General features: G+C 49.8%; 1 protein-coding gene across 2 annotated transcripts in view; it reads right to left on the reverse strand.

Annotated features, from left to right (window-relative positions):
• Nucleotides 1-1509: 1509 nt before the first annotated feature.
• Nucleotides 1510-22683, reverse strand: part of GFOD1 (Gfo/Idh/MocA-like oxidoreductase domain containing 1) — a 102568-nt gene continuing 81394 nt past the window's right edge. For both annotated transcript variants that reach the window (XM_059179299.1, XM_059179301.1), the window contains exon 2: nucleotides 1510-8539. In XM_059179299.1, the coding sequence (XP_059035282.1) occupies nucleotides 7620-8539 (920 nt within the window). In that variant the 3' untranslated portion in view covers nucleotides 1510-7619. The remainder of the gene's footprint in view (nucleotides 8540-22683) is intronic.

The following is a 22683-nucleotide window of genomic DNA, read 5'->3' on the forward strand; positions in this document are numbered from 1 at the left end:
CCCGATGCGGGGCTCGATCCCGGGACCCTGGGATCATGACCTGAGCCAAAGGCAGAGGTTTTAACCCACTGAGCCACCCAGGCGCCCCTGCATCTGTTCTTTTAAAGCACAATGGAGAGATGCTGAAAGCCGGGCTAATCACATCCTGTGATTTCCTAGGAAGTAGTGTAATCCCTGGTTTACAAAACAAGAAATGGGCTTGAGGGGCGCCTGGGTGGCTCAGTGGGTTGGGCCGCTGCCTTTGGCTCGGGTCATGGTCCCAGAGTCCTGGGATCGAGTCCCGCATTGGGCTCTCTGCTCAGCAGGGAGCCTGCTTCCCCCTCTCTCTCTGCCTGCCTCTCTGCCTACTTGTGATTTCTCTCTCTGTCAAGTACATAAATAAAATCTTTAAAAAAAAAAAAAAAAAGAAATGGGCTTGAATGGAAAGATACAAAACCACGAGATTTCAAATCTGGGAAGGCACAAATGGCTCCTGAGTTGCAAACGTACACAAGTGCTAAGCCAAGTGCAGTCTCCCATCAGGGTCCATTGTCAGAGCACTCCAGCGCTCAGAGGACCAGATCCCATGGCAACTATGGATCCCTTCTATCTGGGCAGATGGCACTTGTAGCTTTGACAAAGCACTCACCCTTACTGCCTTCTTTGGAACAGCTCCTAGCTGGACTAGAGTGTCATAAAATGTGAGTGTTGCATGTGTGCTTGTAATAATCCATGTAGATTCAGGGCTTTGTTTTATCATCTGAATAGACAGACTGCATTCTGAAGTCACTAATGTCAGGACCTGGTCATGAAGGAGTGAATAACGAGGGTGTAGCTTTGTGCCATAATGTCTAATTCTTAACCGTTTCTAAGTGATGGGAAAGCATGGACCAGAAGAACTACCTAGGTGGAGAGAGATGGAAAGACAGCAGAGGATGGAAATACCAGCTCATCCATGAGGAATCTCACTTCATGCAAATTTGAAATCCGGCTGAGCTCGGTCCAAGACAATGGCCCTTTAAGGCTGCTGACAAGGAAGTTAGCAAAGATGCACTTGTCAACAATGAGATGAGCTTGTTAGAGTGTCTTTCGGAGCTTGGTGGGAGGTATTAGGTTAAGGTATAAAAATAGCAAAGAATTCTAAGATTTGCTCCCCCATTCTCAAGTTTGTACTGTCATCTTGTCTGGACGAACATTTCACATACACATGAACACACACAGCCCCTCCCCATCTGCTGGCCTCTCCCCTCCATTTCCACTTTTCCAAAGTGAGGTTTTGAACCAGATTGTTCTAAAGAAGTCCGGTTCTTCTAAAGTTCGGTGAAGCTGCAGGACTGTGGATTCCCACTGTTCAGCTTCGTGGATGCTGACACGTGAAATGCCTCCCCCAACACACACACACACATACACACACACACCAGATGTCTCATCATTCCCAGACACATTCTTGCTTTGGATCCCACAGATTAGCCAGGTACCAAACCCATGAGCTACAGCCCCTGGGTCTAAGAAACAGGAGAACAGCTGGAATTGTCTCTTCTCTTCCATCTTTATTTGCTACTTTCACATCTTTATTTATCCCACCAAGACAAATTGGAGAGGGCAGCAAAAGGCCACGTGCAAGGTGGCACGGGTCAGCCGGCTGAATGAAGCCAACTAAGCACAGTCCCCTGAGCACCGCAGAGGTAACAGCAGGCATCTGCTCCTGGGTCTGGAGATCAGACTGTGTGGCCCAAGGGCCCAGTAGGGAAGGTCATGTCCCACAGTAGGTTTGGCCTTAGAAACACTAAAAACAGTTGCATTCATTGTCCTTTTTTTTCTTTCTTTCTTTTTTTTTGCTTGAATAATAATAAAAAAAGAAAACCAAAACCTTCTATAATTTATAAGCTATTTTTTTGCTATCTACATTATATATAAAATATAGACTCTTTACTTTATAACACACATCTTTTTCCTTTGATAAATAACTCTTTAAAATATCTAGTATACATGCCTTGACTTTTTATATATAAGTTTGGTTTTATACATATACATACATATATATACTCATGTTTGTAAAACACAATAAATACATACTCAACAATGACAACCAAACAAATGTAATTTTGGTTAAAAAAAGAAGAAGAAAAAAAGAAGTAGAAGTACTGTAAAAGCACCAGGCAGCCAACAGAAAGCCACAATCGCTAGAAACTTCTCCCTCCCCTGGGCAAGGCACAGGGCACAATACTACCTATGTATAGATATGTTTGGATGCCTGAAGGAGGGGGCGGAGCAAAGGAGCTGGTCAGGTCACTCGCTTTTGTTTTGTTGCTTAACCTGGGATTAGACTAGAATCACAAGTAAGTCATGACGCTTGTAAGGAGAAGTCATAGGGCTCATTCAACCACTTAGCCCTTGTGGCAGCTGCAGCGGACGGCAGAGATGGGGACAGAGGATGAGAGAGACAGCCGGACGCCAGGGTAACTCTGCAGGCCCGGCCCCCACCAGCCCAGGTGAGCTTTGGATGCTGCACTTTGCGTAGAGCTGTTGCAAAGGATGCGGTCTTGTCATTACTCACTGCTGGTTTAAACAAAAGAAAAAAGAATACAACAGATTTGAGGCTATTCAGTAATGCAGCCCTTCAGTGGTGCAACAGAGCTAGTCACTTCGGTGGCCCTCTCAAGGGCTCCAGCAGATAGGGACTGGGACACGGGGAAGAGAAAGGCCAGTCGGCCACCGCCTTCCACAGCTAATGGATATGGTCACTCAGATACGACAGTGAAACAGCAGCACAGGAGGCATACGCTCCTCTTGTGGGAGGTTCTGGGAGGCTGACTCGGTCAGGGTTGTTCCCTGAGACTCAGAGGACTGCCGTTGGCCCGCTTCTCTGCCTAGGTTGGGGTAGGCCCGGTGGGTGTGCCGTCTACTGGTCAGGACAGATGCCACACTGCAGACACACACAGCTGTCCTGTCATTGCCCTCCTCCCTGTCCCCAAAAGAAACCTGAAATGTGGGGCTCTGATAGATTCTTTTTAATGAGCTCCTCACTGTCATGCTCTGGAAACTTCGGGGCTTTGGTGGCCAAAGGAAGGAGGCAGCAGGTGAAGCACGTGTCCTCGACCACCAAGGGCTGGATCTGTATCTCGGAGAGGAGTGGGCAGGGCAGGGGGGCTACCTTAGCATTGCTGGCCTCAGGAAATCCCGAAGAGGGGACATCAAGACATCCTTGCCAAATAGAATACAAACTACAGATAACTGTTCACGTGACAGTCACAACGGGGAATTTAAAACAGCTAGTTTCTGAGTATATTCAAGACATAACTGAGTTGCTTAAAAAAAAAAAAAAAAAAAGGATTCAGCCACAGTAGCTCAGGGAATATGGTTGTTTGCAGGTCTGAGTCCTAATCTCGACTCACAGGACCTCAGACGGGTTCCTGTACCTCTCCGCCTCCCTGTCCCCATCGGAGAGCTCTGAGGGTGCCGTGTGTGGTGGGGTGGGACTTCCAAGTGGGGCTTCGAGTCCTGGTTCTACCTCTAGGAAGCAGTGTGACCTCTGCCATCACTTAACCTCTAATAAAATAAAGGATGTGAAGACCCGGGGCTCTGCGGTCCCTTTGGATGTCACCAGGCCTGCTTCCTTCCCAGGATGTCCCCTTCCTGCCCAGCATGCTTAAATCTACCCCCCACTCTGAAGAAAAGCAATGCCATCGGAGATCAACTCTATGCCCCAGCTCAAACTCCACAGCTGGGCTAGGAGACAAGAGGAAGAGAGTGGAGAGTGTAGAGGTATGAATACAATGGGCAGATAAATCAGAGTCACAAATGAACTCTAGAAGCCCCACTCCCTGAGAAGACATTTTCCTATTATTAGACCACCCAGAGCAAAATCCAAGGCCACCTATAATAGCGGGCCAATGACCTCCTGAAAGGTCCCAACTCTGCGGTTTGCCGCTTCACCTCCAATCAGAATCAACTTAGGAAGTCGATTTTAAAAGAAGCAAAGTGCCAGTTCCATTTTCGAAGGGGAAGAAAAATCGACTGCTTCTATTTGCAGCTCTCTAAGGATCCTTCTGGCACAACGTCAAAGGTGGCATCCTGCTCCCCAGGGGGGATGTGGACCATTGTCAGTGGGGGGGAGCCCTGTGCAGGTCACCTTCAGCCTGAGTCACGGAGTCTCCTGGGAGGAGCCCCTCCTCCTGTTCAGAGGAGCGCTCGCTGCCTGGCGAGAACAGGAGAAGTACCAACCTTTCTTCTAGGGAGGCAGCATGGTTTGGAGAAGAAAAGTTTTGGATCCAGGGGACTTCACTTCTGCTTAATGCTTGTGTGATTGTGGGCAAACTACCCTTCCCATAAGAGCCTCGATTTTCTCATGCATATCGTGGGGAGAACACCCAATACCACAGGGGTTTGGGGGGGGGGGGATTCGATGAGATGATTTAGCTAAAATACCCTGCACACAGGGGATGATGGAGAAACGGTGCACAGAACGAGCTTGGGATGGCTCTCTGCTGATGCAGAAGGAGTCTGGGAGAAGCTTGTCTTGGAGCAGAGTCAGCCAAGACTGTCCCTAGAGTTCAGATACAGCGGACACACAGGTGTTTGCCGCCAGGCAGGGAGGGAGCATAGGTGGCACCTGGCACCGTCCCCTCCATTGAGAGAAGAAGTCACACAAAAGCAGACAGTGGTCATGGACTCAAGGACACTCAAGAGAATCCAAATTTTCCAAGCAAGCCCAGAGCATTCGAAACACTTGTGAATACCAGGTAAGGACCACTGACCCCCATCCTCTCTCAACCAGTAGCACAGGCAGCCAGTGGAGTCAGCCCATATTTCCAAGACCAGAGGCATCTCTGGTGGGATGAAGGGAACAAATCAAGCAACAGGGACTAAACGTGAAGACCCTAAAATGGTGCCTGCCTTACAAGGGATCTTTGAAACACCATCATCAGAGCAGAAAGGGGCTGGATTGCTGCTGGGGCCCCATGTTGTGTCACAGCCGCCTGATGGTACCCAGTCCCGAGAGTGCTAGGAGGGAGGCTTAGGCGAATGCCTGACTTCTCAGCTTCCCATTGTGGCTTCCAATCAAGGCTTTTGCAAGTGGTAATACAGGGGCGAAAAGGAGCACGAAAGAAGGATCATAAATTCATTTCCGAGAATTTTCTTATTTAAAAATGAACTACTTCGGTCTTTTCTTCCTCTCCTTCCTTCATCTACCTACGACATGCATTTCAGTAGATAAAATGTGAGTACTTACTAAAATATTTTTCATGCTTCTTTTAAAGAATATATATTTTCTTTCTATATACCCTGGCCCCAAATGAGAATTTTTTGTTTTAGACACTGAATATTTATCACAGAACTCAGAAGCCTTTGGGAAAACAAAACAAAACAACACACAAAAAAACTTCCCGAGTCTTTTGGTTAAGTACAGAAACATAAAATGGAAAACCTTGGAATAGCTCTACTTACATTAGAAACGACTTAGGAAAATGAGACCCATAGAGTCGTCTAGTTTCTTCTCCCTTCGTCCTTAATCACAGCCTTTCCAGCTAGATAGAAAAAAAAAAAAAAAAATCCTTTCCACTCAGTGTCTATAAACGTAATTTATCCAGAGGGCGATTTAGGAGAACTTGAACTCCAACAGTCCACCACATGGCCTTCTGCTCAAACTCTGACTGGGACTCCTCTGTTCTCCTAAATCTCTAGCTTTGAACTGACAGCTGCAAAAGCTACAAAGTCGTGATGTCAGGGACCGCCATGTACCCCAGACAGTGTCAGCTGACTAACCCAGCCAGGTTGCAGTCCGCCCCGGAAGCAGGGTGACTCTTTCCAGGAAGGCAAGCCTTCCTCCTCCTGCTGGAAAATGACCAACACATGCCCTCAGGGGCAGCTGGGTGATACAGTGTATAGACCCTGGGAGGAGGGCAAAGAACTACTCTGTTCATTTTCAGATTCTGCCTCCTTGGAGCCTGGGGTGGGAGTGGAGGGCCCTCACGGCCCCTTAAATTCCTTTCCAGTTCTACCACCAGCCCGCTGAAGAGATGTCTACACCTCAGCTCTGTGCCAGAGACAACTGTTGGATTTCTGTGACCTGCAAACAAAAGCCACGTAGATTTGCAAGTAATGGTCTTGGCATCCAAGCCTGACAAGTGTCCAACGGGGGATGAAAAATTAAGATAAGATGAATCCCCCATTTCCAAATGCGGTGTTTCTTTCGAGAAAGGTCTACATTTTTAAGCATGGTTTGAGGGACATGTGGTGGTGGTGGTGGTGCATGTGTGCACGTGTGTGTGTGCGCATGTGCATGTCTGTGTAACTTCAGTTGTTCCCTTTGGAACACTCCAAGCCGTCTACCATTTCCAGTAAAAGCTCTGGAAGCAGAGAGTAGCAAGATGAGAGAGAAACAGAGACCAAGGAAAGGAAGAATACATTTTTTTTTCCAACATGAACCTTCACAGTCCTACCTGAAGATACACCCCTGAGGGCTCTAAAACCCCGTTTTAGAAACACTGAGCATTATGTGCCTGGTTGGTCTTTTTTTAATACCAATTCAAAAACTTGCATGTGTCAGCATCTTGAAAGCCAAGGTCAAAGCTAAGGCAAACAGCCTTGACTTTCCCCACTCCCCCAACCCAGGGAAGAAGATTATTATCTGCATGGAACTGAAGTCTTCCCTTTTGAATCCACAAAGCTGGGTGAACCCACTGCAACCCCGGAGGCCCCAGGATGGGAATCTGTGGTCAAACCCACTCCTGCCGTGCCTTTGACCCTGCCAGAGAGCCCGGTGGAAGGACATTTCAGTAGCATATCCCCCTACACTCAGTTCCACCGCAGCCAAAGTGGCGGTATAAGTGGCTCCTTGCAATTTTCTAATTGTTGACAAACCCACAGAGCTATTGTATTCTCTGCCTCCTCTGTCTCCAGGCCCTGAGTGCTCTGGTGCTCTCCTTCGGGCTCACTTGCTGTTCCTGGCCCTCCCTTACCCCATCTCAGGCCAGGCCAAGGGCAATGAACCAATAAGGAAGACACTCCCTTCTGCTTCCTATGAGCAACACCAATCAATCAAGATCACTGTTGGCTTTGCTACCAAGTGCTCTTTCCTCCAGACATTTTAAGTGGCTTCCTGGAATTTGAAGGTTCTCATTAGCCCGCTGCACCCCTACTTCTCCCCAGACTAACAGGCTTCTGCAGACAGATGGGGACTTGGGGGGTGGGGTGGGGTTGGAAGCGCGCTGGGGCTGACCTTGCCACTGGATGGCAGGAGCATGTGGCTGGCCAAGGAAGCCAAGGTGAAAGAGTGGATGAGCTGAGGAGGAAAGCACCCCCCTCTCTGCTTCTCATAGTCAAGGGCAACGGAAGCTGCTAAGCCTCCTCCCCCTTTATGAAAGGCCCGGCAGGCATGATGTCAGGAATAGCAGCCCCCACACCCCACGCCCCGAATACTCCTGGCCGCTATTGGCTCAGCCCGCCAGCAGTCTTCTTCGGTACCCCTCACCCGGGCTGGGGGCTCACCCCCCTCAATGCCACTTACTCACACTGACCCCCGCCACCTTCCCGCCCTGCACTCCTCGAGGCCACCTCTGCCCGCGCCCCTCGCCTGCCTTCCCCCACTCCGGGCTCCACGCCCAAGACCTGCGTCCGCCTAAGTCCCCAGTCCTGGGCTAACAGTACAGGGACATCCGGCTGCGGCGCATGGCCTCGCTGATCAGGTAGGCGGGGCTCAGCTCGGGCTCCTCGGTCATGATGGCAATGTTCTGCCACTCGCCCGTCTGGCTGGACCGCTTGATGGTGTCCACCACGCACAGGGCGTACAGGCAGTCATCGAAGGTGGCGGCCATGGTGAGCGGCCGCCCGTCCCACGTGCGCCGGTCGTCCTGGTCCTGGAAGGCCTGGCGCACGGCCTGCATCATCTTGATGGTGCCGCGCAGGTAGGGCGCCGGGATGTCGCTGAAGGCCTTCTCGGGCAGCAGGGAGTTGCTGACGGGCGTGGCGTCCTGCAGCAGCAGCTCCTGCTCCGCTGCGCTGTTGCGCTGCCCGTACAGGTCCGTGCCCGCCGCCAGCAGGCGCCCGGCTGAGCCCACCACGGTCACGTCCTGCTTGAACTCGCCGGGCACGTTGAAGTTGAGGGTGACGGTGCAGCACACGCCACCCTCCAGCACCATCTGGAAGGTGCAGAAGTCGTCGCTGGTGATCTGGCGGATGCCCTTGATGTGGTCGGTCTGCTTCACGAAGGTCTTGAGCAGCCCGTGGACCTTGACGGCCTTCTGGCCGGTGAGGAAGGTGAGCAGGTCGATGATGTAGGTGCCCACCGAGTGCAGGCCGCCGCCGCCCATCAGGTCGTCGCAGCTCCAGTTGTACTTCTTGCCCAGCAGGCTGCCGCTGTGCACCTGCACCTCGCACACCAGCAGCTCGCCCACGTAGCCCTCCTCGATGAGCTGCTTCATGCGCACGAAGGCCGGCAGGAAGCGCAGCACGTTGCCCATGATGCTCATGAGCTTGGGGTAGTAGTGCGCGGCCGACATCATGCGGAAGGCGTCCAGCGGCGTGGCCGTGCGGTCGCAGATGACGTTCTTGCCGATGCCTGCGGGCGGGGGGAGAAGACAGGCCGTGAGCGCGCGGGGTGCGCAGCGGGAGGGGGCGCGGGGTGCGCAGCAGGATGGGGCATAGCATGCACAGCGGGAGGGGGCGCGGCGGCCCACGGGCGCTAATCCTCGGGTTAGACCAGGCCCGATGCGAGGGTCCCCCTTACGACCCAGACTATTTTGTGGCACCGGTTACTTAGGCAAAAGTTACACCATCTATATTACATTTATAATACAACCTATACATAATTATCTTCATATTTCAGTGGAATGACTTTAGCATGAAACCACGGATCTAAATACTGACTCACTGTAATATATTTAAAGGGCCTGTATTTTGGAGAGGTTTTTAAATGTTTGCCAGTATATAACAGAAAACGCTTCGTTTCATGTTTCATGTCTATAAGTCTATAACATTTCATACACGAGTATATTTACTTATATTTTAAATATAAAATGTAAGTTCTATTGAGGTATACAATATCATCTTTTTTTTTTTTTAAGATTTTATTTATTTATTTGACAGAGATCACAAGTAGTCAGAGAGGCAGGCAGAGGAGGAAGCAGACTCCCCGCTGTGCAGAAAGCCCGATGTGGGGCTCGATCTCAAGACCCTGGGACCATGACCCGAGCTGAAGGCAGAGACTTTAACCCACTCAGCCACCTGGGCACCCCCACAAATCATCCTTTTACATATAAAATGTTTTGTTAAAAATTATCTTCCATATGAGATGTTTTATAGCTTCATTTTATATGTGAAACATAACGTATTAAAAATGTACTATTAGAAATGTCATATATAGGGAAGAGAAGAGTGTCTCTGTCTGGATAGAACCAGAATAGGCAAGTGTAAGTCATAGCCAAGGCCAGTCTGGTTAAATACGAGGAAGAATTTCTTAATGATATCCTCCGAGGTCTAAGCTTTTAGCTCTCTCCCCTACAACCACAAACAAAGGATTATATTTTAAGTATTATCCTGCTTGTTTATTTTGCATTATGGATTAGGACTGGCTGTGGTCGGAGATACTTCTGTTTACTGTTTTCACACTCTTAGGGAAGAGTGGGTATCCCCTGTTTCTGAGGGGTGGGCAGCGGCTGGTTCCTCCAAGACCTCCATCTGGCTCATGGTGGGGTTTGGTGCTTTTGCCCAATGCAGCTGAAGCCAAATAACAATTAGGCTTATGTGATGACTGTACTGGGTGCATAAATTACAGGTAGATTCAAGCCCTTTGGGAGACTAAGTGATTCTGGGCCTGAAGAAAACAAAGGATCAAAGGAAAGAAGAGTGACAGGCAATGAGAGAGGGATTTATTCTGTAGAAGCCAAGAGTGAGGGAAGAAAAACAACTCAGCCAAACCTGTAGAGACAGCCAAGTGGAACTTAATAATAATGATAATATTAATAATAATAGAATTACACCGACTTTGTTAGTAAGTCAGATTACACAGATTTTGTTAGTAAGTCAGATTAATGGTTGCTAGGTGGAAATACTTGGAGAGCTTCTGAGTCAGGCCACGTGTCCCTGCCTGTGGCTGGTCTCTCTTGTCGAGTCACGTTTAGCACTTGGACCCTCTACTGGGGACCTGTCCACTCCGGCCACTGATGGGGGAGATACCCAGGGAGATAGAGCAATGAGACACGCACTCCTATCCCAGTTGTCCTGACTGTGGGCATTCAACTTGAGACAACCCAGGAAATCTCACAACAAGCTAAACTGACATCAGGTTCTGTGGGGGTCCTGCAACTGTGGGTGTCTGTCCAGGGGAAGTGCGTGGACAAGGCCACGGTCTGCCCCCGTGGTGGAAGAACTAGCCAAACAATAGACGTGGCCAGAACAGATTGTAGAAAATAAATACGATTGATGGTTGTCAATTTCCACACACACATTTAATTCCGGCCCTGAATGAAAGGCCCGGAAGCCACACGATGACCACATCTCCTTGCCTTTTCCACGTTGGCAGAGCTGGCTGGTTTTTCTGGTGACCATGAATGATCAGTAAGAAGCTCCTTTAACTCTTAGCAACAAGCTGAGGACTAAGGCTCTGGGAGAGGGACGAGGAAGCTTTGGTTTATGTTACCAAATGTGCCACGAGCTTGCGAAACACAGTGTTCTGATAACACGATCCCGAAGGCATTAGGCTGGCAGGAGCAAATTTACATGTAAACGGATTGGTAGGTCATTGCAGGGACAGGTGACTAATGCTGCCAAAGTATGCCTCGCACCTGCTGGGTATGGCCTGTGGCCTCTCCTATACCCTACCTCAAGGTACCCCCAAACCAGGACCCTGCCTGTCATCTTCTTAGTACACTCTGTCATCTTAGTGGCACATGAGTAAAAGTTTCTTATTTTTCTATTATACTCCCAATTTTTTATTTTATTTTTTTATTTGAGAGAGAGAGAGAGAGCAAAAGCGTGGGTGGCAGGGGTCGGGGGAAGGACAAGCACATTCCCCGCTGAGCAGGGAGCCTGACACAGGGCTCGATCCCAGGACCCTGAGATCAGACCTGAGCCTGAAGTCTGAGACTTAGCTGACTGAGCCACCCATGTGCCTTTTTTCTATCATTAAAAAAACCCCATAAAATAGCCAAAGAAAAAATAGGGGAAATTAATTGACTTCCCATCCACACACCCAAAGCCATCAATCACTAAATGGGTAATTTCTTGCAGCAGCATAGATGAAACAATTCTGTGGAAAACTCCTTCTCCAGAAAATACACTACGAACAGACACAAAAACGCCTCTCCCCTTCTGAAACTCACGCATGGCTCCGCCGACGTCCTGAGATAAAGTCTATCTTCCGTTAGGCTATTTAAATATGTTGTGGCTTCACGCTACACGATGAAGTCCTCAAAGACAAAGCCTGGCTCTCATTTCTTAAGCCTCCGCTGTGCCCATGGTACCCAGTGGACGTCGTGGCTTCGCCCCACCTCACAGCCCACAGTCTTTAGCAATAGCCACACTTCCCAGAGGGGTGTCAGCAACGTCTCGACTTGCCATACCTACAAAGCACAAAGGAGACCTCTAGGAATCTACCAGAAAGAAAGAAGCTAAAATGTAAGCACAGCTTGCTGCCCGAAGAGGCTTCTCACTGAATTATTTATTAAAGCAAAAAGCTTGGAACAATGCAAATGCCCAATGACAGAAGAATGGTAAGGAAGCCGCATAATGGGATAATTGTGGAGCCGCTGAACGTGATGCTAATGGAGACTTTCTGATGGTAGGCGAGAGGATTATGATGTCATGTTCCGTGAAAAGGGGCTCTATTCATAGACATACTATGATCTGTACTGTCTCTTAAACATACAAAAGAAGAGAAAATCTGGAAGGGAACACCTCAAAATGTTTACAATTGTTAATTCATTCGTAGGATTATGACTGATTTGTGTTTTCTTCACTAGGCTTTTCTGTATTTTCTAAGTTTCTCCTTTTACGGTCAGAAAAAATGTTCGCTTTTCTTTTTTCTTTTAGAGACTGTATTTATTTATTCGAGAGGGAGAGAGAGCATGCATGAGCTGGAGGGAGGGGCCGAGGGCCAGGGACAAGCAGACACTGCACCAAGCGGGGAGCCTGAAGGGGGGCTCGATCCCAGGACCCCAAGTTCATGATTCCAGTTGAAGTCAGATGCTCAACTGACAGAGCCACCCCAGGTGCACCGTAGCTTTCCTGTCTTAAACCTGAAGGAGACATGAAGACCTTTGAAGGATGGTGCCGACGTGATGGCTGAGGGCCCTCCAAGGTCTAGAGTGGCAGGCAGGTGCGAGAGCCAGCGGACCTGTCCCAGCACCCCCTGCCCCAGTAGACTGGTGAGAGCTCCGCTGACCCTCAGTTGTGAATGCTTCGGAGGCTCAGGCTACATTGCTATGTCTTCTGGTTCCAATTCCTCAGGACTTCAAAGCTATGGACTCTCTTCAGAAGATGCAATTCAAACATACACACAAAACTATACCCATACCCCAAGCCCGGGTTCAGTTCCCTCAGGTTCCAAGGAGCAGGCCTCTCCATCATAAACTGTACAGTAACTTCTTTTTAAAGTATGTATGTATGTATTTTTATTTTTTAAGTAGGCTCTGTGCCCAACATGGGGCTCGAACCCACAACCTCCAGATCAAGAGTCCCATGTTCTACCAAGTGAGTCAGGCGCCCCATACAGTAATTTCTTGAAGGCTTTATGACAAACTGTTAAAAATGAGATAACACTTCCAGTCTTAAAAGAAACCCAAAATGCAGAGCTAACAGACCCTTCACTGATTTGTGGAGCAAATTACTTTTCTCTCTGTTCTGGACACTCTTACCTTAACCCTTCCCCTTGGTGGGGCTTCTACTAAGCACCCTCTGGAGCTCCCCAACATCCTCAGGTCCTCTTTCCCAGCTTCTCCCCACCAAAATGCCCAGAACCTGAAGCTCCAAAGTCCTTAACAAGACAAGAACAAAGGGCTTAGGCTAAAGAAATAGAATTCTTTTATTTTTTTTTTTTTATTGTTTGCTTATTTGTTTTTTCTGATTTTTGTTTTATTTCAGTTTTACTGAGGTATAATTGGCATATTGTAAGATCTTTATTTTTAAAAAGGATTTTACTTATTTATTTTAGGAAGGCAGGGGCCCGCGGGAGAGAGAGAATCTCAAGCAGACTCCCTACTGAGCACAGAGCCTGACCTGGGGCTCGATCCCACAACCCTGAGATCATGACCTGAGCTGAAACCAAAAGTTGGGCACTTAACCCACTGAGCCACGCAGGTGCCACTGAAGTTGAAAGATACTTAAGGTGTACACTGTGGCTATCTGATGTAGTTATGCATTGTGAAGTTATTTCCACCCTCTGTTTAATTAACCTCTCTTACTTTTTTTGTGTGTCAGAGAATGTTTAGGTTCTACCCTTTTAGCAGATTTCAATTACATGATACAATGTTATCAGCTGTAAACACCGTGTTTATATATGATCCACAGACCTTATTCATCTTATAGTGGAAAGTCTGTGCTTAAAGGAATTCAGTTCAGGTTGTAGACTTCTAGTCATCACAGTATGAGAGAGAGAGAGAAAGAGTGTGTGTGTGTGTGTGTGTGTGTGTGTGTGTACATGAGTGTGGCACAGAGCATCCCCTCACCTAACACCACAAGCAGTGTAAAGGGAACTTAGATCGTCTGGGTATAGGGTTCACACACCCAACAATCCCGGGTGCGTTAGGTGCCACGGAACATAGGCTGGGATTTCTTCCAAAGAAAGCAGTTCAGTACCTGCTTTCCAAATTGCCTCTGCCAGCCTGGGCTTCAGTCGGGCTGTCCAGAAAATACCAGGCTCTTCAGTGTCTTTGTGATTTTCAGGTGTCTTAGCACAGTGCTTTTCTTGCTACCCCTGGGAAAGGGCTAGAATAGGCTCTTTAGAGAACAGCCTTTCTCTGTCTTGTGCTGAAAAGAAATTAACAAGTGGGGACCAAATCCTGCACTCCTCCCCTACGGAAGGTAAATAGATACCTCGGGGCGACAAGAGCTGAAAGCCTCTGTTTCTCAGGGAGAGAACCCTAGGAGAGCCCTGCCTGCCCCCAAACAGCCATGACCGATTGCTAATGGGAAACCACGAGGGGAGAGCAGGACCCTGATCTCCGCTCTGCAGACCCTGAGAGGAGACAGTGTGTGTTCTCACTCCTGGGAGGACTTTACCCAAAGACCAAACATGCTCCCTTAGGAGTTGATACTCTCTTGCGGCAAGCGGTGGTGTCCTCCTTCTAAGGCAAAAGATCCACAGCTCTGGCGCCCCCAACCCTCTTAAGAAAACCCTGCCTTGGGGGGATCAAGATAATTGAGGACTTGAAACAGACAGCTTCAATTTCACTCTTAATACACGGACCGTGGAGAATGAAAAGCAGAAAAGAATGCTACGTGGCTGGGGAAGAAAGAGTGTTGTATGTTTTGCCAAGCCCCAAAATGCTTCCCAAGCTCCAGAGGGTTTCGGTTCGACCCAACGGTGTTCACGATGGTGCAGGGGAAAAGCGGGATCTTGCCGGGCATTTGGGGCTGCAGTGGAAGCGGTCACCCTGGCGCTGCTCCCCACCCCCCCTGCCCCGGGAAGTGATCTGAGCCATTACAGCATCACCCCGTGCTTAGCTCTCTCCCCCGAGGGATCTGCCCCTGCACCCAGAAATGGATGCCTTGGAATCCTGCCACATCCATCAAGGCAGAGAGCACTGTGACTCTGGGTGGGTGGCAGAGAACACATCGGGGCTGGCCTGGCATGTGAGAAAGTCTTCACAGCCCGCCTCCACGACAGACCACCTCTCTTTTTGCATGAAGACAAAAGGTCGAAGCTGGTCTTTTGGGGATTGAGAGGAGCCTAATACGCCCCCCCCCCCCCGCCCCCAGAATGTACCACTTTGGCATGTGGATTATTTCAAGACTGAAGACAATCAGACTCAAGAAGAGATTTTACCTCCCCCTTAACTGCCTGAAAGAATTTAGCTAGAGGGGCTGTACCAGGAAGAGAGAGCTATTGCCAGAGATAACTTTTTATAGCAGAAAGACTTATCTGCGTGGCCCTGGCAAACACTGCTTTATCAAACATTTGTCCTCTTTCATCTTCCCGTGAAATAGCTTCGTCCTCCCCCTCGAAGCCCCAGACCCTGTGCCCTCTCCTTAGCTCGGTTATGATCTATAACCCTCAACGACCTGTGTGCCAGGGGGTCTCATGTTTCTATAGGGGCTCCCGTATGCAAGAAATCTGCTTTTCTCCTGTTACTCTGTCTTACGTCCATTTAATTTTTAGCGCCAACGAAGAAACTTAGAAGGGAAGAGGGGAGAATGTTGCCTGCCCCTTACAGCACCTTTGGGCTGGAACAAACTTCATTTTTCAAGTGAGAACCCCTAGTCAGCAAATCAAGTGAGAGCTGCCTTGTCTCTAAAATGGTGGGACTAAGACCTTCTCACCCCTATCACGGAGCTGATGCAGGGGAGAAAATGAGATCAATGGGAAAATTCGGGAGGGTGAAAGCGCCCCGTGCAAGGCTGCTCTTTGTCAGAAGCTTTTAAAATGAAAGAATTCCAGAAGGAGCTTTACTGCCCTCCCGAGAGCTCTCATGGGGAAATGGGAAATTGGCTCCCTCCACAGCCTACAGACTCTGTTCTCTGTAATGAGGGGTCAGTGCTGCCCATAGTTTCCCACTGGCAGACCCTAAGTCACCTTCAGGTCCCTGCGCCTCCCATCCCCTAAGCTCAAGGTCTCCTAGCTAGGGCTGGGTACGCGCCCGAATCTCTTTCCAGAGACCAGAGCTTTTGCAAGGGGCTGATACTCCCTCCAGATGATCCCCGAAGGAACAGGGACAAAGGACTTCCCGCTGACACCTTGAGGGAAAGAGCTGTGCTGTCTGCTGTCCCAAAGAACAGCTGCCCTTTCCTGCCCTTGATCAAGTAGGTTATCCCCTGGACACCTGGGGTACAGCTGCCACCTGGCCACCCAGAGACCAGAGCCATCCCCCAGCATAATCAGCTGAAACTTCAAAGCCCGCCTCCCTGCCAGCACATTGCCAATTACACACTCCTTTATCTAATCGATGGTGGAAATCTATGAGGCCAATGTTACTTTCCCATCAGTTCCTCCCAATTATTCCACTTGTGTTGACAGCTCCTTATCTTCTGAAAGCCCACATGGCTGCTGGTCCTACCGGCGGGCTCCCAGCTGTTCTGGCAGATTGGCAGAATTCCCACAAGAAGTCCCATCAGATATAGCTTCCTAGTTTTTCCTGTCATTCACAGAAGGTAGAGAAGATTTCTCTGCCATTCAGGCAGGGAACTCATTATTTTCATATATACTCCACTGTGTCAACATTTCTGTGCTAGGCACTGGGACTGAAAAATGAGTAAGATACACCAATAGAGCTCTCAGTCTAGTACAAAAGACCAACCAGAAATGAGGGATTACAGTATATTATAGATTACAGGATCTAACAGAGGGATAAGCAGTGAGAGCAGGAAGAAGGGCTGCCCGACTGATCTGGGAGTGGTAGAAAGCACTGCTGGAGAGGTGACATTTGAGCAAGGTTCTGAGGTATGTGTAAGAGTTTACCTGAGGGACACCTGGGTGATTCGATCAGTTAAGCCCCTGACATTAGATTTCAGCTCAAGCTATGATCATGGGGTCGTAAAATCAAGCCCCGTGTCAGGCTCCCTGCTCAGGACTGAATTTGCTTCTCTCTCTGTCCTTCAGAGCCCCCCTCCCCCAACTTGCACACATACACTTTCTCAAATAAATTTTTTAAAAAAAGAGTTTACCGAATGAATATTCAGAAGCTTCGGGTCCCATTTAGAAAGTGGTTGAAAACAAGAGTGTTGAACCTAGGATCTGAGAAACCATTAAATTTGGAAATTGTGCGTATGTACCCTGATGTTTAATTTTCTGAGAGATTCATTAGGCTCAGTCATGATCTCAGGGTCCTGGGATCGAGCCCTGCATGGGGCTCTCTGCTCCGCAGGGAGCCTGCTTCCCTTCCTCTCCCTCTGCCTGCCTCTCTGCCTACTTGTGATCTCTGTCTGTAAAATAAATAAATAAAATCTTAAAAAAAAAAGAATTTATGATCAACGGGAGATCCAGCAGAAATGCAGCAGAGGGAAAGCAAAAAGGAAGGCAGAGTACAGACAAATGTCGGGTTTTAGCGGAACTAAGTACCCGAGCACACTGGGCCACTCGTAACCATTCCTTCCCCTCTCCCGTGGGTTTCACTCACTCCCTGCAACCTGCCTAATTTAGTCCAGCCCTGTCTCAGCTCCTGCTCATCCTTCCCTTTATTCCCTAGGGGTTGGCACGGTCTCCCTCTCCAACCTCCCGCCCATCCCCCATACACATGTGCTTTTTTAAAGCTGAGAATGTTTCTTTCAGCACCAGCAGGGATGACCTGTCTAAACCCCACTCTGTGCCCTCTGGCCCTTCTTCCATATAAATTGGGAGGAGAGCCCCTTTGGAGAAACCTCTCATCGTCAATCCTCATGAGGATTGGGAAGCAATTTCCCAACTCAAACTACTGATCTGATCTGTTTATAATAACAATGACATACTTTAAATCTCTCTCTCTCTCTCTCTCTCTTTTTTTTTTTTTTTGGTTTGAGAGAGAGAAAGAGAAAGAGAGAAAGCATGAGTGGAGGGAGGGGTTGAGGGAGAGAATCTCAGGCAGACTCCCCACTGAGTGCAGAGCTGGACCCAGGGCTCGATCTCACAACCCTGAGATCATGACCTGAGCCGAAACCAAGGGTCGCTTAACTGACTGAGCCACCAGGTGCCTCAAAGACATACTTTCAAATACTAACCACAACAAGCTACTGAGTAGTTATGTCAGAAGAGGCTAAGCATTTTCCACATCCTTCCATTTTTGTAGGGTACCCAACCTCAGGAGGCAGGTACTAATATCGTCCCCATCTTGCAGATGTGGAAACTGAGCCTTGAAGAGGGGTAACAGCTTGCCCACATTTCTGCAAGTCAGTGACCGGGAGAGCTGGGATTTGAACCCCGACTGCTGGGCCTCAGAGAAAACCTGGCCTTTCCTTTTACACTCCTACTGCCTTCTGAACACTCCTGTCCTAAGTCTGACTCGGTGGTTCTCCTCTCTGAACTGTATGCCATACCCAGAGGTGACATCCACCTCCCCAACGCATTCTCCCAATGCCGCCAGGCAACAAGCGCCCGTGCCCACGTGTGCAGCGCCTGTAACACACAGTACCTGAAGGAGGGCTCCAGGGAGAACCGTGCAAACACCAGGGCGCTGGGGGGAGGGTGCCCACTGGCCTCCTGGATGACAGCCAAAAGCCCCAGAGCACCACAATTAAGTTTCCATTCTAATTCCAAACCTGACATGGAAATGCGTCAAGGGAGACTCTCCTTCGGTTCCCATCCCCACCCCTCCACCGCTGTCAAGGCCCCTAATACCACTGGTGGGCTCTGAAAGAGATGAATGGACCAGAGAAAGGAAATCAGCACAGCTAATACGGATGAGACTTGAGATCTAACTGTCCAAGTGCTTTTCTATATCCAACTGGCCCCTCAAGGCCAGCTTCTATCATACCAGTGCTTTCTATGGGTCCCTCCCGCCCAACCACCGCCACTCAGGACTATTGTCTAAAGCCTCCTTTTGCAATGAAATCTCAACCAGGAGTTGGATTCTCTCAGACTGTTCCATGTGGACTCCGTCATCTAGTCACTGAGCCCATAACAGCGGGGACATTCAGAGCAGGGACTGTGCTCCCGAAACACGTTTCATTTATTGGTCAATCCTACACATCTGCGTCCCTCTCAGCCTGTACGTGTTGAGAGTGAACATGGTGTTGGGAAGTCACTCGCCAGCCCCTTCCAGCCTGGGCATTCCCCAGGAGAGAAAAGCTGCCATTCTTAACCCAGAGGAGACAGCAGGGAGGGGGGCAGAAGTCAGACACCCTCTAGGCTGGTGGCAGGCCTCCTGGGAGGTGGGCCTGAGGTGGCCCTTACCTGCCTGTGGGTGACACACACAGACCCCCCTCCCCCATGGGAGTTCAGAGGCCTGGGGCTGTGGTAGTGGCTGCAGTGGTCAGGGACCTGAAGACAGAGGAAAAGAGCCAGGCTGTGGGGTCACCAGTGGAGGCCTACCGTGCTGGTCCCAAGAAGCCTAAGGACACCCATGACCTCTCAGTGCGCATGGTTCTGGGGAGCTGCCCGGAACTGCCCCTCTGAAGCCTGCACCACTCTTCCACACCCGAACAAGCCAGAATTCCTAGGATACCACCTGATGCAGGGGCACAGCCACGTCCTGCAGGGGATGAGGGCACGGGGCAGAACGCTGAGCTGGGTCACCAGAGTCCTCACGAAGAGACTGAGCTACTCAAACCGTAAGTGATTGGGCTTGGTGAGTCGACTGGATTGCACTATAATTCCATTCCTTGCCCACGCATCCAGCAGGATGGTGGGGGACCTAGAAGGATATCAAAGTAAGTGTGAATTTTCATCACATATCCCAAAGCAGGGGGAAGGCCCACATGATCTCCCAAAGCCCCTCTACAGTCCTCTCCAAGACCTCAGTACCAAATTATTGATTTCTGAGTCAATGCTTTCCAGAGGAATATAGACTATCCTCACTGTGCATACAGAATGCAAGACAAGAGACGAGGGGCACCTGGGTGGCTCAGTCAGCTAAGTGTCTGTCTTCAGCTCTGGTCAAGAACCCACGGTCCTGGGATCAAGCCCCATGATGGTCTGGCTCCCTAGTCGGGAGGGAGCCTGACCTTTCCTCTCTCTCTACAGCTCCTCTTGCTTATGCTCTCTCTTTCTGTGTGTCAAATAAATACAATATTAAAAAAAAAAAAAAAAAAAAACCTTGTAGGGCAACTACTCAAACAAACCAAAAAGGAGGAAACTCTCCATTCAAGACAAAATCTCCAGTGAAGGCATCATAGTCAGAGACCCTCAGCCAGTGACGTGTGTGTGTGTTTGTGTTTTGAATTAGGGTATTTCACACAGCTCAAGTTTTTGGCCTCTCTTAAACAACAGAAAGATCCAGAAACACTGGGTTTCTTTCCCCCAGAGCCTACTGCATGACAACAACCAGCTGGAGAGAAATAGTGCCTTCCAAAGTTGGATGGTACGTCTATCTCCAGTCGACCACAGTCCCCGCCCGTCCCCAGTGAAAGGCTGTGTCCGTTTTCTATTCCTGCCGTAACAAACTACCATGAACAGAGCAGCCGAACCCAATACCCATGCACTGTCCTTCAGTGCCCTGGGTCAGAATTCCGATGGGCTCCCCTGGGTCTCTGCTCAGGGGTTCGCAAAGCCACTCTGGGGAAGAAGGTGTTCCTCACGTTCACAGGGTTGCTGGCTGAGCTCAGAGCTTTGGAGCTAAGGACCTAAGAGTCTCTGATGGTTTCCTTGTGGCTGCTCAGCTTCTAGAAGGGCCTGTGTTCCTGAGGTGCAGTGCTACATTCAGGCCAGTGGTAGTATCTACAAGTGGGTCCTTCAGCTGGAATGTCTCTGACTTCCTCCTTTGCCAGCAGCTAGCGAGAATGCTGTGTCTTTAAAGGGTTCCTATTATTACGTGAGGGCCTACCCAGGTCATTTCCCTTTGGCCGTATAACTAATTACAGGAGGGACACCGGGGAGCAAAGGTCATCACAAATGCCACCACTGCACTCCATCGGTGAGCTCTAGGAAAGAAAGTCCTGCCAGCAGGAGAATTCTCAAGTCCTCTGGCGACCACCTAAAGCTCCTCAGACATGTGTTGACGTTCCTTTCAAATCAGCCTTTGTTTCTGTGTTCTTTCCCGGTAACTTTTACCGCATCAAAAAGAAAGCCTCAGTGAGGTACTCTGGGCTTGAAAATCCTATTATTAGTCTCCTTGTTACCACGGAGATTGTGTCCCCAATTCAGGGCTCCCTCTAGGCAGACGTAATAGGAACAGGGCCAGCAGGGTGGCGGCTGGGGTCTCCGGGGGGCCAAAATGAGTGCACGGCAGGGAAGGGGAGCTGAAATTGTCACGGACCCACCAGGTGCCCGCGGGCCCCTCGAAGCCTCATGCTGGCCCCTTATCTCCGTTTGTCCAGAATAGGTCGTGGAGGCTCAGAGAGATTAGGATGGCCCAGGACCGCAGACAGATGGCAGGTCCCCACTGCAAATTCAGCTCTGTGTTCCCAACGCCCTCAGTTTTCCACTTATCACCTAAGGAACCATGATGGGTGGAAGGAGAGAAGTAGTCCCACACCAGGGGGCCTCACTGGACCCGGGCACAGAGTCCACACGGGTTGTGGGGAGGTACTAGAGGGGGGGGCGGGCCAAGGCCCGTGCCTGAAGGGTAAGAGCTAGAAGCAAAGAGCTGGAGGCTCCACGCTGAACCACCAGGGTGGCTGGCCCGGCGAGCCAAGCGTCCAACTGCTCCACATCTGTGCAGCGAGTGGCCTGGGGGCAGCTGCAAAGACGACGATCAGGAAGGAGGGAGGTTGGGGAAACAGGTCATGGTGGGGACAGGGTGCCCACAGCTGAACACAGGAAGCCCTGCACCGGCCACCGCCCTCTGCACACAGGCAGCCGCCAGCTTGGCAGAAGGAATGGGGCAGAAAGGCACTTGCCACACAATCTACTTCCAACAAGCAAAGGGGCAGCAGAAGGACAGTGGGGGCCACACTACAGCTCCCCATGGGCTCACCCCACTGCCAGGGCGGACAGGGACAACCAGCCAGGAGACCGTCTTCAGTTCTAAGTCATGGCTCCTGCTGATGTAGACAGACAACAGCGATCAACCCCCCGCCCCCTGCATCAACACCCAGGTCTAGGGCTCCTAGACAATGTGTTGGGGTTATCGCGAACAAACCACTTCCCTGGACACTTTCACCTCCATCAGCTCTGCTTCTTAGAGCAGGTCTGTGACAAGATGTGGGAAGCGGTGGGAAGGTGGTGATGGTTAGAAACAGAGAGGTGACTTCTAATTAGGGGAGTGTTTGGGGGCGGGGTGGGTAGTGGGGACTTGTTGCTTTCAGGGGCCACCTAGCCTCTGAATCTCCTTGCTCTATCTGGGAAATGCTTCACCATGGCAAGTCTTGGTGGATGGTAGAACTTCTCCCCTCCCGTGGAAGCTAAGCCAGGGGCATGCTTTCCTGGCAGCCTTGGCAGCAAATGCATGGGCACACGCCTGGGTTTGGCCAACCAGGGACGCTGCCTGGGTTCGGATCATAAGGAAGAAGGAGAATGGAGAATTCATCCTGGCGGTGGGGATGGTAATATCCAGTTTCCAAGGGCTGCTGTGGCCGTGATTCCAATGATGCAAGCACCATCGAGAAAGCAACAGGGTCCCTCGATATTGACTGGGTTCTCCGGTGTGACTCAGATGGGAACTCTAGATGCCAAGTCTTCCTTTGGTCCTCTTGTTTTCCAAGCCCACTTCCCCCAGCTTGACTCACATTTCTGTGATGAACTAATCTCCTTTCAAGAAATTCTATACTGCTAAAATCAGTCAGGTAGTTTCTCTGGTTGGCCATCAAAATGCTTCTCCAGGACAAGGTTAATAAGCTTTCTGGATCCCTCTTTGAAAAGATTGATTTGAGCACAGAGGAAACACTGAGTGCCTGTTAATAAAGCATCCTGAGATCCAGCCTGATTTATTGGAAAGGGAAGTGGAATGAGGGTCCGGTGATGTGTTTTAAAGTTCTGACTCC

This window comes from Mustela lutreola, chromosome 6 (assembly GCF_030435805.1).
Source record: "Mustela lutreola isolate mMusLut2 chromosome 6, mMusLut2.pri, whole genome shotgun sequence".
NCBI classification, from domain to species: domain Eukaryota; kingdom Metazoa; phylum Chordata; class Mammalia; order Carnivora; family Mustelidae; genus Mustela; species Mustela lutreola.